Below are 16,811 nucleotides of genomic sequence, written 5' to 3' on the forward strand. Positions count from 1 at the left end.
AATTTTTTTTAATGTTTCTACAGAGAGCGAAAAAAACGGAAGATCGTAAAAGACAATGTCGAGTGGTGAGAAAATACCTGTCCGGCCGTTTGTCGAGAATAAATATTGGTGGGGACATTTTAGTCGTCAACTACAACTATATAAAGACCAACGTTTACTTAAATCTTGACACTCTTTACATTAGCATTCTTTTTGTTTGATATTCCCATTGTTATTTCTAATGCCTCATGTTAACTATAATAAATATTTTATTTGATTTTAGCAATCGTGGATTTTAATTTAATAAAATAAAAAAAATTGTAAAAAAGTGAATTGGATTTTTTTTAATATATTTAAAATCAGAAGAGTGTAAAATTAAAGTAAAATGATGAACGGTGTGAAAAGTGATACGGGAATTTCCGTCAACCTCGCGAACGGGGAAAAAGAAAATGATAAAGGAAGTAAAGTTAATGGACAGAAATCCTGTCTGTGTGTTGATAAAGTTACAGGTCAGTATTGATTTTTTTTTTTACACAATTATAATTTAAAAATTCTGCAATTTTAGTAATTTAAAAATAAAAAATTTCGAATGTAAAAAAAAATGAAATTGATAATAAAACAAAGCGTTATTTTTTATTAATATAAAATTAAATTAAAAAACTATTAATTAACGTTTCATTAAACAAGCTAATGACATATTCACAATTGAATGAGCAATTATAATGACATTGTAAACTTTCTCGTCACAATATTCTACTCATGAATATTCAGAGACGTACAAGTTATGATTAATTCCGTAAGGATGTAATTTATGAAGAGCAATTAATTAAAATCACGCTTAAAAAAAAAAAAATTATACATTTATTAAAAATGAAATTCTTGTAAAAAAAGAATATATTGTTAAAAAAACGATCACCTTCATGATGAAATAAAGTACAAACTAGATTAATAAGTTAACGTCTCAAGGACTAGACAGAAGAACGTTTAATAAAAAGTGTTAAAGACACTGCATGCATTTTTAAAATGCCGATGAATAATCACGCAAACAAGAGTACATTCCAATGATTTGTATGGAATTGCAGCATCGCATCTCAAGGATTACTAGACTCCAGATTATTTAACTAGTTGAGCTTCAGGACGAAATTGGATGAGAATTGTTTTATTTCTTCTTATTATTTGTTAGTTACATAATTTTTCTACTCTGGCGATTAATTTTGTTTAAAAGTTATTTAACTCGGCTAACTTAAAAGCGATCGATAGCAAGTTGGGTTGTATTATCAAAAGCTATTGTACAGTTCATGAACTTTTAGCGTGATACAGTACGCCGATAACTGGCTTTTAATTTAATGAACGTAACACCCAATACTCTCTTAATACACTTTCTATGACGTCGATCGTTAAATCAGGATAAAGGATATTGTCTATTGTATTTTCTCATTATTTCTATGTTGTTTTTAATTGATGAGAAAATAACAATTATTTGCTTTTGAAGATTATTATAAATATCTTCAATTTTTTGTATGAAAAAATTTTAATTTAGTCACAGAAAAAAAATTAACTTGAATCAAGAGATAAATTCTTGAACCAAGAAAGTAATTTTGAAAAGTTTTACACTGATAGGATTTGTTTATAGTTAAAAATATTTGTTAATATTTAACAAATCATTTATTAGAGACTATTTTTTAATATTAAACAAATATTTCTTAGTATTTAAAATTATTTGTTTGCATTTAATAAGTCTTATATTCATTTATTAAATATTAATAAATCTTTTTAAATACTAAAAAATATTTTTTAAGGACTAAAAAGTGGTCTTTAATAAATGATTTGTTAAATATTAACTATAAACAGTTTCTTCTATCAGTGTATTTTTTTTAATCAAGGCGAAAAATTCTTTAATCAAGTAAAATTTACTTAAGCCAAGAAAAATTTCTTAGTTTAAGAATTTTTCTACTCAAATTAAGAATATTAAGTTCTTCAAAATTATTTACTCACTGATAGAAGGATTTGTTTATATTTAATAAGCTTTATTAACTGTTAATAAATGATTTTTTAACACCATAGGATTTAATAAATATTTATTAACAGTTAATAAATTATTCATTAAATAAGATTTAATAAATATTTGTTAATGTTAACAAATATTTATTTAAAATAAAAAGCAAAAATAGCAATTTTCTTTTTACACTTTTTATAACTCTATAGCTGAATTGCATGATAATAATTAAATTCATTAAATAAATTAACGTTTTTAATAATTAAAAATATAAAAGATAATAATTCTCTGTGATAGAATTTGGTATTTTATAATAAACGTTATTATAATGTAATATAATTAATGCAAATAATTTATAAAGATGATTTTTGTTTATAAGCAATCTTCATATCATATGACATTGCAAGCGAAATAAATTCACTCAACAAAATATTTATTAACTGTTAATAAATATTATGAAAATCAAGTTAGCCGACATCTAAAAATTTTTAGAATTTTTTCTTATTGAAAAAATTATTACAAAAAAATTTTTTTTTAAATTTCATTTGTAAAAAACTTGAAAAACTTTTTATGAAATTTTTTAAAAATATTTTTTTGTTCCAATTTAATTATTGAAAAAAAATCAAAAAAATAAAAATGTCGGCTAACTTTAGTATTATTAAATATTTGTTAACTATTAATAAATACTTATTAACTATTAATAAATGTACTTTCCTCCACAGAAAAAAAAATTTACTTGAATCAAGTAAATAATTTTGAAGAATTTCATTTTCTTGATTTGAGTTGAAAAATTCTTAAATTAAGAAAATTTCTTAAATCAAGACAATGAGCTTCTTCAAAATTATTTTCTTGGTTCAAGAATTTTACTCTTGATTCAAGTTAATTTTTTTTTCAGTGTCCCAAATAAATATTTGTTGAATGTTAAAAAATATTTATTAAAACTCAATAAATTATATAATTGTCTTCAAATAAATTAAATTAATAATATTTAATAAATCCTTCTATCAGCGCTTGATTCAAGTTATTTTTTTCTGTGGTCAAGTGCTTCTTTAAAATTTTTAAATAATTTATTTATTTCTTCTTGCTGTTAATTATTTGATAAACAGATTCAGGGGTCACTAATTGACCAGAATGTTATCAATTGTTATTTTTTTAGGATTTTTTTAGTCTGCGGCGGTGTTTTTTTGAGAGTATTTTTATCGTCGGGTTTTTTTGTAGCAGGTTCACTGTCTTGATCGATATTATCTATGATGTTCTTAATGATGAAAATAAATTTTTTATATATTTTTATTTATTTATCAATTTATTGTAAAAAAATTTTTTTAAAACAAAAAAAAACTTTTTTTTTCAAAGTAATTTAATATAGAATTGAAATAAAATATGTACCGCAAGTAATAATAATTATTACCGTATCAACTGCAATAGTTTAGCTTTCCCAGGATCAGAGAGTGGGACTCGGTCTTGGTGACTTGGTAACTTAGTAACTTTTAACACTATCCAATACTTGAATTAAACTCGTAGCCTTTGCCTCAGCCTCTACTCAGATTCAGTGACATCAGTCGCACGGCGTCACTCTTCCGAGCGACTTCGCGCTACTCAGTCACTTGAATATAAATAATAAAATTTCTTTTCAATAAAATTAGTTATCAAATAATTAATTTCTATAAATAAAAAATAAAAACCTTTAAAAAATATACATATAATTTTTTTAAAACACCGGCGATAAATATTAACTTGAATTTCAATTGAGATGAATTTATATCAATTTGTTTATTTTTATTGTGATTGATTTTCAATAGTTAAACTTGTGAGTAAATTATTATTACTTCCAATCTAAGACACAAGTGTTGAAAAATATTTTTTTTTAATTTAAAACAGAAGAAATAATTTTTTTTTACTCACTGTGCATCGATTCAAGTGACACAACGAAGTAACTTAACAAATTAAGTATTTTTGTAATTTATTTATAAATATATAAATATATTTTGGAAATAATTTTAAAAGTAAAAATGAATGGATCAAGTACATTCGTTGAAGAAGAAAGTATTACCAAGAATGGTAAAAAACCAGGACCGCTGAGAAATGTAACATGGAGTGAAAATGTTGACGAAACTGATTTGGAGGTACCAGGAACACCGAGAACTCCCAGGACCTCAAAGACTCCAGGTATAAATCCTAAATTCACCAACAAAGAGTTTTTAAAATCATTGTAGTTAATTGTATCAAAAGCTTTCTTTTAAGTCACTTAATAGTTTTTTTTTTTTTTTTTTTTTTACTGGGTTAATATCATCATAATTTAGGCCCTACAATTAACTCGAAAAAATGATAAAATCGTGAGAAAGAAGGTGAAATTACAGTTACGAAAACATGACAAAGAATATATAACTGTAGATTTACGAATTACCGGTGAGAGTTATTATTTCGGGCGATGTTTTTTTTTTTGGGCTCAGATTTATGATAAGAAGAAATAAGTTACCAAGGAAGAAAAGGGCTTAAATATTTCATTTACTCTAAAAATAAAATACACCTAAATAATAAGGAATTATTAAATTAATTGTGTATTTGTTTATGGTCAAGTGACTAACAATTATATAAAAGAAATTAAAATCGTGATCACTTAACACGCAATTTTTAAGTCATATTATTAAAAATTAATGTAAGATAATTACAGGCTTGAGTTATCGAAAAACTATTTGATCAGATTTATATTTACTTATTATTGTTATTCAATAGTTTCGAAATAAACGTTTCATTCAAAACGTATAATGAATCAAATACATTATTATGTATTTGATTCATTATTTTTTTTTATAGTGAATTATTTAGCGATTCAAGAACGGAAAAAAAAATTAATTTGATTCAAAAAAATTTTCTTCATTTCCAGATTTTTTTTTCTTCAATAAAACACTTGAAAATAATTTTCTTGGTTGAAAAATTTTTTATTAAAGTCAAGTTAATTTTTTTTTTTTTACAAAATGCCAAGAAAAAAATTGAAAATGATCACATAAATTTTCATGTGTAAATTTGTCAATAATTATTATGTTTGTAGATTACATTTATAATTCTATAATGCATAAAATGTGATATTAAAAATTATTATCACTAATAAAGTATTCTTTTGGAAAAAGGTCATGATACTTGATAACACAAATCGGTTTATTGGCATCTGTAATTTTTTCTACTTAACATTGTAACTTTTTTTACATTAGATAAAAAAATAAAGAAATAATTTTTCATTTTTTTATCGATAAAAAACTACTAAGTGAAGAAAACTTAATAATTCTTTTATAGAAAAATCTAGAAAGTAAAAAGATAAAATCTCTTTAAAAAAAAACCGTTAATCTTCCAACTTACCACTAATAATTTTATAACTTCACACCTCGATCAATGTTATCCGATTTCACTAGATCAATACCTGATACCTTAAAGATCAATGTACTCATTTCTTCTCTAAATATATATAATAAATACCTAGAATAATCCGTTACAAAAAATCGTCATATAATATTATAATACTGTGGTCGATGTGCGGTGTAATACAATCTATCTCCAACAAAAAAAAAAATTATAATTCCCACTGAATATATTTTTTCAGGCCATGAAAAGTGTACATTTCATCATGACTTGGAGCTAGATCACCGTCCTCCTACAAAAGAAGCACTATTACCCGAGATGTCGAAAAGTTACAGACGTTTATTGAGATCACTAGGTGAAGATCCAGATCGACAAGGACTTTTGAAAACGCCGGAGCGTGCTGCTAAAGCGATGTTGTTTTTCACCAAAGGCTACGATCAAAGTCTCGAAGGTAATTAATCATTTTCTACTCAACATTTTTATTTATTTTCAAATAGGTAAGACTTAATTTAAATCTCAACCGTTATACACAGAAAAAAAAATTTCTTGACTGGAGAACAAAATTCTTGGCTCAAGAAAATTTGTCGGGTGCACTGATAGAAGGATTTATTTGTATTAAATAATATTTGTTAATAGTTAACAAATCATTTATTAGAGACCACTTTTTAGTATTAAACAAATATTTCTTAGTATTTAAAATGATTTGTTTGTATTTAATAAATATGATATTTATTTATTAAATATTAATAAATCTTTTTAAATGCTAAGAAATATTTGTTAAGGACTAAAAAGTGATCTCTAATAAATGACTTGTTAAATATTAACAAATATTTTTAACTATAAACAAATCCTTCTATCAGTGTGCCTGAAGAAAGACCGAAATTGTGTTGGCCGAAGTAAAAATTTTTCTTGAAATTCTATTCTTGGTGGAAGTAATTTTTTCTTGATTCAAATTATCATAAATACTTGATACAATAAATTTTTATTTTTGATCAAGATTTTTGAATATTTTGGGGAAAATACTTGAGAAAATTTTTCTCGAATATTTGATACACGGAAAAAAGTAAACTGTAATAAATAACAATCGATTTATAATAAGTAATGATCAACTGCTAAAAATTACCATTTCAAACAGTAAAATCGTGATTTTACTATTCACTTTATAATATTTACCATTTAAACGTTACAATTTACTCTTTACATGGAAGAAAATACTATTTCAAACAGTAATATTCGCTATGTAAATGTCTAAAATGTTAAAGTATAATAATTAATAATTCAGATTTTTATATTTATCATTTCGTACCTAAAAATAAAAAATGATCTTATGATCTTATGATATGTAAAAAGTATAAAATAAAGTTAGTAAATTTATAATACAAACAACGTCAATATTTACAAAGTAAAATGGTAAATTTTAAACTCAACGCTAAAAATCAAACTGTAATTATTGACTTGCTTGGACTGGTAAAATGTATAGTTTAAAAGTATAATTTTTACTGTTTGAAATGTTAAATTCTCCCAGAGTGAGACCCCCTTCTCTTTCATCTGAGTTCCCCTTCTCCTCATAATATCGACTATATATTAAAATGGCAATTTTTACTGTTTGAAACTGTAATTTTTTAAGATGAAAGACTCGTTATTTACTATAATGACAGCTACTAATCACTTATTTTGAATATTAAATTATAAATTGTGGCTTTTATACTTTCTACATTAAGTTCTGTAATATTTATATTTTTGCCACCCCGATGTCTGCTTTACTGTTTGAAACTATAAAAATTAACCGGAATCCGAGTGAATATTACAGTTTACTTTTTTCCGTGTACCCATTTTATATTATTTTAGCGTGCAATTATACATATTGAATGAAAAAAAATGATGAAATATTATTTGATCTTCCCATTTGACATGTTAATCAATAAAAATATTAATGAAAATTTACTTCTATCTTTATATTTAATTTTTTGGAGCAAGAGAGAAATTTTCTCAAGACAAGAAAATTTACTTTTATTAAGAACTAAATTTTTTGGAGCAAGAGGCTAAATTTTCTCAAAATAAGATTTTCTTGACTTAAATAAATTTTCTTGGATCAAAATACGTATTTCTTAAAGCAAGAGAATTCTTTCTGTAGGAATAAGTGAAATTTATTGTGTCAAAAAAAATTGTTTTTTTTGCTCAAGAAAATAATTAGGAAGAAAAATATTTTCTTGGCTCAAATGAACCTTTTTTTCTGTGTAGAAAAAAAAAGAAATATATAAAAAGTATACTTTTCTCTACCATCCATCGTATTACATAAATTAAACCAATAGAAGAAAAAATCAATAATGCATTACATCAGATTTGAAATAATTCAACTGACAGTGCTCAGTTCCCCAGTGTACGAGGATAAATTTCAAGAAAATACGAAGTAATGCTTTTTATTTTATCTGAGAATATGTGAGATTTTTATTCAAGAGAATAAAATAAATAAGACTAACACCCATAAATAAAAAAAAAGAAAACTAAAATCTACTTTTAGTAACTACAAAAAAAGCATCGCATGATTAATGACGTCGAGAAGGACCTTTAAGAGCAGTAAATGAATTAAAGATCCACGTGACATGAATCTCAGGTCTCGTAAATAAAAGTCTCGTTATACGCCCTCGCTCATTCACTTAACTTTTCCTCAAAGACTTTTCTTCTCCCAATAAAACTAAAACTACGAGAAGAAAAAAGCGTTCCACATAAGCTAGTCCTTTGCTTTTTACTTTTTATACAATTGCACTCAGCCGAGAAAAAGAGTAATTTCTTCTTCTAGTCGCGTTCTTACACTTTTTATTTATTTATACATTAAAAAAAAAAAATATTAACTTCAAAAGAATAATTATTGAACCAAGAATATCATTTTTAAAAATTTTATTTTCTTGAATCCTTCTGAAAGAAAAGAAAATTATTGTCTAAGAAATAATTTCTTGGCTCAATAATTTATTGAAGTAAACTATTATTAAAATTTATCAATTTTTTGACAAAATAAAATCAATCTTAATATTTAAGCTTTAATTGGATTAAATAAAAAACTTTTTGATCAATTCGACTAATTTTTCAGACAAGAAAATTTTTTCTATAGGAGTATTTTTTTCTCAGTGTTAATAGAAAAATTCTTGGACTTTAGGTCTAATATGAAGAAGAGCAAGTAAAGCGTAAAAGCTAAGAGAAAGAGGGATATCAGCCTTGTAAGAACCGAGAAGGTATACAAATAAAAAGCAATAAATAAAAAAAAATAGAAATATTTTTAAATTTATAAATTTACTTGAACCAAGAACTTTTTAGTTAAATTTTTTCCACTTGATTCAAACTCTTAAAAATAACATTTTTGGTTCAATAATTTTTCTCTTAAATTAATTTTTTACTAAAAAAATTCCTTGGCTCAAGAATCATTTAAAAGAAATTTTGGTTTTTTGACAAAATAATATCAATATCTATTATAGTAAGAAAATATTGATATTAATTTTGATAGATTAACAAACGAATAGGTTCACTTGAATTAAACAAAAAATAATTCGATCAATTCTTGAGACAAGAAAATATCTAACGCAACCTCGTATCTGAAAAATGACAAATTTAGAGACGAGGTAAAAAATGTCTTATAAAAAATAAATATTCATCTAAAAACAATACCTACAATATTTATCAATTGTATTTTCTAAAAATACTATTGTATTTATTATTAATCCGTTTTATATTTTTTTACAGTAACGCGTTTATAATTAATTATTAATTTTTCAGTTGAACCCTTTTATCTTCAAAAATCGAGATACGTGGTTGCGTTAGAAAACCCTCGATATATTCACTGAGAGATAAATATAGGTCTCTGAACTAGGAAAATTTAGTCAAATAGCATCACCACTATTTAATTGAAGCTTTTATACCTAAAATTACTTATTTTATTGAACTCCAGTAGATAATTACTTAAACTATTTTTAGTTAAATATCGGCTTGATAGTAATCTTCATTAACTTGAACTGAGAAAACAGAAAAAATAATTTGGACAGCCTGGACCGGGATTCGAACTCGAATTTTTTGGTTATGCACTAAGGACTCTTCCAGTTGAGCTACCTGAGACATCGTCCGTAAAAACCTTTTAGTCACTTAATAATTTTTTGTGAAAAACTATAACGGAAAGTATTTATTAAAATATAGTCAATATAACTATTTATCAATAGTTACTTAAACGAATGCATAGTTCAAGTAACTACAAAAAAAAAGTTCAGAAAACTATATTATTATACTTGTGACGTTATAATTCAGCTAACTATGCACTTTTCTATCAGTGTTCTTGAAAATTATCAAGAATATATATTTTTGTGACAAGGAAATTTTCTCAAGAGTAGTACTTTTTTTATCTCAATGTATTGAAATAATTTGCTGTAACCTTTCACTGCTGAAACTTAAAGAAGAAGAAGTAAAAAAAAATAAAATAAGTAACAGGTGTCCAGTGAAGACAAAAGCTTAACTCGTCTTCCTTTGTGCCAGTAGAACTGATAACTCACTACCCATATTTCTGGTCCAGGTCGAATATAGAAGCAATATCAAGGGCGGTAGAGAATAAAAGTGTATTCGTGTGGGAATGTGGGCGGAAGAGTGGAAAGAGGGTGAGTGGTAGAATCACTACTACCAACTACGTCACTCTCCACTTTATACCATTATTCTTTTTTTACCTTTTATTGTACTTGTCATTTTATTCTGAGCTTGAGTCTGACAATTGAGACAATCTGCTTCTACTTCTACTTTTCCTTTTACTATTTTCCATTTCCTTTCTTCTTTACTCGTCCCAGTAATAAAGTAGCATTAACCGCTATTACTTAAGTTCAATTGAAGGACATTTTTTTCCTAAAATCCAATTAATTACTTCAAAGAGCTTTATTTTTACAGAGCGGATATTTTATTTTTATTTTCTTCACATAGAACATGATTAGATAGTTTTGATTGTTTTGGTATAAAGGTGTTGGTTGTTACGGTTGCCATGGTAACCATAGAACAGCCCCCGCAATATTCATCCACTTATCATCGCCCTGGTCCATTCACTCTGTCAACCACTCACGATACTAAAACATAGCTATGTATGAGTGTAAAACAACCCCACAGGTCTCTTACCTACTACATTATCGTCAAAGTGGGTCAATATCGACTAAATCACGAGCGAGTACTTGCATTCATCATTATAACTAAATTTATTTTCTCAGTAAATGTAAAAAAAAATACCTCGAGCTTTTTTATGAGAAAAAAAATTTTATTTTATCTGAAAAATCAAATGAATATTTAGCGAGTATATTAGATTAAATTATTTGAATAATTACGATAATAAATCATGTATTAATTATTTAATTATTATAATATATTTCCATCGGTTTTTTATCTAGATAATGTATAATTTATGGATTTAAATTAAAAATTATCTTAAGGATTTCAAATATGCTGAATAATTATTATCTGGATTTATATATTGCTCAATTAAGTTAAATATAGAAAAATAAATTAACATTTTCTGGATTAATTTTAATGAAAAAATTTATTAGCATTAAAAAATTATAATTTTCAAATATTTATTTCTTTTGTACTGAGAAAAAAAAATTTTCAAAGAAGAATTTTTTGGCTCAACAATTTGTTTAATTAAACAATTCAATTCTGTGGGAGTTAGGCAGGGATCGAGTCGATATAAATAATAAGAGTGAAAGATTTAATATAAACGACGTATAAATTTATTGGTAACTAATTACAGCGATTGAAAATTATTATAACTTGACTCGACAATGTGCTATTCAATAATTATACCTGTGACAAAAGTATACAATATATTGACAGAAGAATATCAATATTTGTTTTAATTATTGTAAGAAAACAATCAAATAGCTTCACTTGAATTAAATAAAAATTATCTATATTATTAAGAAAATAAGCGAAATTTTGTGGTCAGTGTATTTATATGATAAAATGGGTTTTTATGGTTAATTTTGGTATCGTTGGAAAGGTTTTGATCTGAAGTTGTGCCTTTTCAATGTTTTATATGCTTTTCTAAAACGGTTTATTTATTATGATAAGTTTTTGAAGTAGTTATAAATAGATTCGAATTTAGCGATAAATTTGTTTATTTATTTATTTTGTTTTGTACACGTGAGTGCGGTTTTATGTCATAATTAATTTATATAATTAAGAGACTAAGAAAAATTTAGCGATAGTTATTTATGATTTAAAAGCGGTTTATAGTTGATTTTCAAACGTGTTTTTCTCATGTATGTGATAAAATTTCGAAAAAAAACGCTTCGCTTTTCGATAGATAATTAAATTATCTATCGAAGAGCGAAGCGCTTTTTTGGAAAATTTTCATTTATTTATGCATAAAATGCGTTTTAAGATTCCATTTGTTGTACAAGTATGACAGAGATACTTTCGTTTGTCCAAAAGAGGGCGAGAGAGAGAAAAAATGTAAACCCTTCTTAAATAATTGAGAGAGTAAGGAAAATTTTGTGCCGAGCATATAATTATTTTTAAAAAAATTATTAAAGTTTAATTGGTGTTATCAGAAAAGTCTTGATAAGAATTAGTGCCTTTTGGTTTTATATATTTTTTAATAGTCAATTTTTTATGTCAAGTTTTTGGAGGAGTTTTTAATAGTTTTTTGGTTCTATAAATTTTTTCCGTCACATTTGTCCATTAAATTATTTGTAATTGATCCTGTGATAGCACTATTATTTTTAAAATTTATTTAAAAAGTACCCAAACTATGTACAATGTGATTATAAATATAAAAAAATCATTAAGCCGAAGTTTTCTTATTCATAATTCGTAAATCTCGGCAGTCGCATGCACTAATAGAAAGATTTATTAACTATTAATAATTTAATTTATTTGAAGACAATTATTTAATTTATTAAATTTTAATAAATATTTATTAAATTCTATGATGTTAAAAAATCATTTATTAACAGTTAATAAAGCTTATTAAATATAAACAAATCATTCTATCAGTGTAGTGATTGCAGGTTGCTAGTTTTGATTAATTCGACCAATTTTCAGACAAAAAATAATTCTTATTTTTTTTTCTTAGCGTGTGATAAAAAAAATAGACTTTTACTTTAATAATAAAAATTATTTTTATTTTTATTTCAGATATTATTAATGATGCAGTTTTTGATGAAGATCATGACGAAATGGTTGTCGTTAAAGACATTGAAATGTTTTCAATGTGCGAGCATCATTTAGTACCATTCTACGGAAAAGTTTCAATTGGATATTTACCTTGCAAGAAAATTCTTGGATTAAGTAAATTAGCTAGGTAATTTATTTAAAAAAAAAAAAAATATTATCCATCTAAAATTTTACACCCAACTTTAATCTAATACCTTAAAATAAATATTTATGACAGTAAAATTAATTTTCTTCTCATAAACATAAATTAATAAGACCACTGTCAACTTTCATCATAACACTCAATATGATGCGGCTTACAGTGACCATAAGAGCCTTGAACACGTCTTGTGGTTGTGACAAGAAAATAATAAATTTAAATAATAATATAAACCGTATCATATAGATATGTTAATATTATTTATGAAGGTAGATACAGAGGTTGATTTACAAGACATTACTTTCACGCTCACATTGCATTCGATATCACGTGCCGTTTGCATGATCTTATGTTACTTAAAAATTTACTAAACTACTCTATATACTTGTTTAAAAGTAAAAATAAAAATTAAATTTTTTTTTTTAGGATCGTCGAAATTTTCAGTCGAAGACTTCAAGTGCAGGAGCGCTTAACAAAACAGATCGCTATTGCTGTTACTAAAGCTGTTGAACCCGCGGGTGTTGCTGTCGTTGTTGAAGGAGTGTTAGTATTTATATTTTAAATGAAAATAAAGTTAGCCGACATCTAAAAATTTTTGTAATTTTTTTATTAAAAAAATTATTACAGAAAAATAAAAAAAAATTTTTTTATCAAAAAAATTATCATAAAAAAAATTGTTTTATTAAAAAGATTACTACAAAAAAATAAAAAAAAAATTTTTCATTTATAAAAAACTTCAAAAACTATAAGTACAATTTTTTAAAAATATTTTTTAGTTCTAATTTAATAAATTGAGCAAAATCAAAAACGTCGGCTAACTTTATTATTATGTATTTTAATTATACTGAAATTAACAGATATTTTTTTCATTTTCATACCAACTAAATTATTATTAAATAATTTAAATAGAAAAATTGCACATTTAAAAATTTTTTAAAATTCCAAATGAAAATTTTTTTCTTGCCTAATTTATTTGTAAAAAAAATATTTACATCTCTGCTGACTTTTAAAACTTTTAATTAGTTAATAGTTATTTTAACCAAGCCGGATCTTTGCGTTTAAAGTTAAAAAAAATTTCACATATTAATTGGTAAATAATAAAATAGCGTTTGGTACTTTATTATTATGTATTTTAATTGTACTGAAATTAACAAACATTTTTTGGATTTTTCTAACAAATAAATTATTATTAAATAATTTAAATAGAAAAATTGCAGATTTAAAAATTTTTTTCTTGTCTAGTTTATTTATAAAAAAAATAGTCCAATCTCTGCTGACTTTTTAAACTGTTAATTAGTTAATTATTTTAACCAAGCTGGATCTTTGCGCTTAAAGTTAAAAAAAATTTCGCATATTAATTGGTAAATAATAAAATAGCGTTTTGTAAAAGCGTAAAGACCTTGTACTAATAAAGTGTAACTCAATAAGATATTAAAAATGATTATTGCGTGCTAGTCGTAGGAACAGGATAATTATAATCGTTCACGTAACGGTTTTTGTCCTTCAAATCAACTATTGGTGTATGAATAAAAACCTCTCACTCAATCTGTCAATGTGATTGTTATATTATATGGATAATTTATTTATTTATTATTGTTATTTGCGATCAAGCATTATCAATAATGAACTTTATCTATTAAACTATTCAAAGATCATTATCGTGTTAATCATCGATAACAATTATTCAATTACATAAATCGGTCTTTGTTAATTTTTTTATCTGAGCTTTACTTTATTGGTTCACAGTATAAATTTGTTTCAATTAGTATTTATATTGGAGGTGTGTAAATTATGTAACTTAATTACTAGATTCTTAACGACTGAATTGAAAAGAGTTTTATGTAATAATTAGTCATTGATTAATTATTTATTATTAATTTTTCAGGCATATGTGCATGGTGATGCGAGGAGTCCAGAAAATAAACAGCAAGACAGTGACTTCAACCATGCTTGGAGTTTTTCGAGATGATCCAAAAACACGGGAAGAATTTTTGAACCTTGTTCACTCAAAATAAACCACTGACATGATATATAATATGAAAAAATATGACAGATCTTGGTAATTTCTAAAATTGATTCGCTGAAAATATAAAATATTATTTTTATTTATTAAGATTGAGACAATATTGTCGTAATTAAGATTTTGAAAGTTTAATATTAAATAATAGCATAAAAAAATTTATTTAATTAAAAACTTTACGCGAATTTAATAGATGTAAGAGTTTGAGAGAAACTTGAAAGTTTAATTATAAAACTGCTGAAAGCGTGACATGGTGACAATAAAAATTATCATTTTTTTATTATAATTATTGTTGTTTTATATAAAAAAAAAAGTTTGCTATTTTTGGAGCTCCCTCCAAAGATAATGCTCTCAAGTTTCTCTTGTTAAACTAGTACAATTGACCGGATTTGATAATAAGTACAATGTTATACTGACAATATTATTCCATTCTTATATCAATATATTATAAACATTAATTCAATTTTATTTATCGATAAAATAAATTTTTTGTTGTATTGAAAAACTATTTGCAAGATTCTACGGCCATGAATCTTGCGAATTTGGAACGTAACATGGTTGTAAGCAACTAATTGTGCAATTGATTTTTTTTGTTCAGTTATTTTTAGTCATTCCCGATAATTAACTGCTGATTCATTGTAATTAGTTTAAAAAAACATATTCCTTGCATAATTTATTTATGACAGTCGGTAGTTATTGATAAAAAAAAATAATTATCAATTACTTTTTTTTTTGTATCAATTAAAGCTAAAAAACTTATATTATTAGTGTTGAGAATAAAAGTTAAACTATTGAAGTTAGTAATGTAAAAAGTATAAAAAAAAAAAAAAAAATAAAACGGGATGAGTATTAATCGATCCAGCCATTCGTAAATACTCGGCCCGTGTCTTTGGGATCAAGTTACTCGTGTTTGTTTTAAAAGATTAATTTACATAATTATCAATTAAATTAAGCAAATTATTATGAAACAGCGTTTGCATCAACCGCCGCAACATGATATGAGTATCGATTATAAATATCAACATTCATTATTTTTTCTTATTACACTTTTACATTTTGTTTTACTTTCTACTAGAGTATGTTTTACCTACAGAACTAGTATAAAATTTTTTACAGTGATATAAATACTAAAATTTTGTTGCTTTTATAAAAATTTTGCTTTACACTTAATATTACAAGCATTTTTTTAATTTTAAGGGGCACAACTAGTGTGACAGCCTTAAAAAAAAAAAAAAGGTGATTTTGGGGAATTAAAATAAAAAAAAAGTTTGGTAAATCCAAAAGTGCACGACTTATAATGCTCATTCGTTCGATAAATAAAAAAAATAGTTAATGTTCTGAAAGAATATTTTTTTTTAAATGTTATTTTTTTTTTTTATTTAAATATTACTTTTGCAATTTACTATTTTTTTTGTTTGCTACTTTTTTTTTTTTTTAAATACTTTTAAATACCATTTCTTTTTTGATTTCAAGTTTCGCGCGGTATTCTAAACTGATCATGCGCACTGAGTGTGGATTTTTTTCATTAATTTTTATTTTTCGTTAATAACAAATAAACAAAATTAAATAAGATTACCATCTCCAATGGAGATCTTCACAAAGGGAATGCCAAGCTATTAAAAAAAAAAACTGATTGAATTCGTGAATTTTTACGCAAGTTATCGTGTTTTTAATGAAAAATTGAGTTGATTGACACGAATTTTCTTTTAGCTATTTTGATATTTTTTTCTGGTTCTATTATCTTAAATTGATTTTTACCAGTAACAGAATTAATCTCCATTAAATTATCTATCAAATGGTGCGCAAATTAATTAGGCTACGTAGATTATCAATCGTGTAATTAATTAAAAAGTTGCGAAATCGAGGCAAAACAAATTTTTCGATCGTAAAGCACTCTCTGATGATTCGCATTATGAGTCGTGCAAAAACTCCTGTATGAATTGTTTTAAAATTTTAAGTGTATATTAATACGTAATTTAAGAAGATACAGTAAAATTTTTGAAGAAAAAAATTAAATATTGTCCTCCACTGCTGCAGTGATTCCGTCCGGCCTTCTCCATGAATGAAATATACAAAAAAAAATTCTCGCTTAACTAGAAGATATTGTTCGTACAATGACCCTCGGTCGAAAAAAA

General features: G+C 24.8%; 1 protein-coding gene across 2 annotated transcripts; it reads left to right on the forward strand.

The window, feature by feature from the left end:
• Window positions 1-191: 191 nt before the first annotated feature.
• On the forward strand, window positions 192-15,324 carry LOC123260092 (GTP cyclohydrolase 1). Of its 2 annotated transcripts, none has more exons than XM_044721031.1 (5): window positions 192-488; window positions 5,571-5,780; window positions 12,479-12,644; window positions 13,083-13,199; window positions 14,542-15,324. In XM_044721031.1, exons 1-5 carry the CDS (start codon window positions 365-367, stop codon window positions 14,669-14,671), a joined length of 747 nt encoding a protein of 248 aa, XP_044576966.1. In that variant the 5' UTR covers window positions 192-364; the 3' UTR covers window positions 14,672-15,324. The 2 variants fall into 2 exon arrangements, with proteins under 2 accessions (XP_044576966.1, XP_044576965.1); XM_044721030.1 differs by lacking the exon at window positions 192-488 and adding an exon at window positions 3,514-4,141.
• Window positions 15,325-16,811: the final 1,487 nt, after the last annotated feature.

This window comes from Cotesia glomerata, linkage group LG2 (assembly GCF_020080835.1).
Source record: "Cotesia glomerata isolate CgM1 linkage group LG2, MPM_Cglom_v2.3, whole genome shotgun sequence".
Lineage (NCBI taxonomy): Eukaryota > Metazoa > Arthropoda > Insecta > Hymenoptera > Braconidae > Cotesia > Cotesia glomerata.

Bases quoted from the DNA above. Each gene is read 5' to 3' on its own strand.
- LOC123260092 (XM_044721030.1), top strand. From the start codon at position 3,985: ATGAATGGATCAAGTACATTCGTTGAAGAAGAAAGTATTACCAAGAAT. The intron at 5,781-12,478 runs GTAATTAATCAT...TTTTTATTTCAG, and splicing joins CTACGATCAAAGTCTCGAAG to ATATTATTAATGATGCAGTT. The intron at 13,200-14,541 runs GTTAGTATTTAT...TTAATTTTTCAG, and splicing joins GCTGTCGTTGTTGAAGGAGT to GCATATGTGCATGGTGATGC.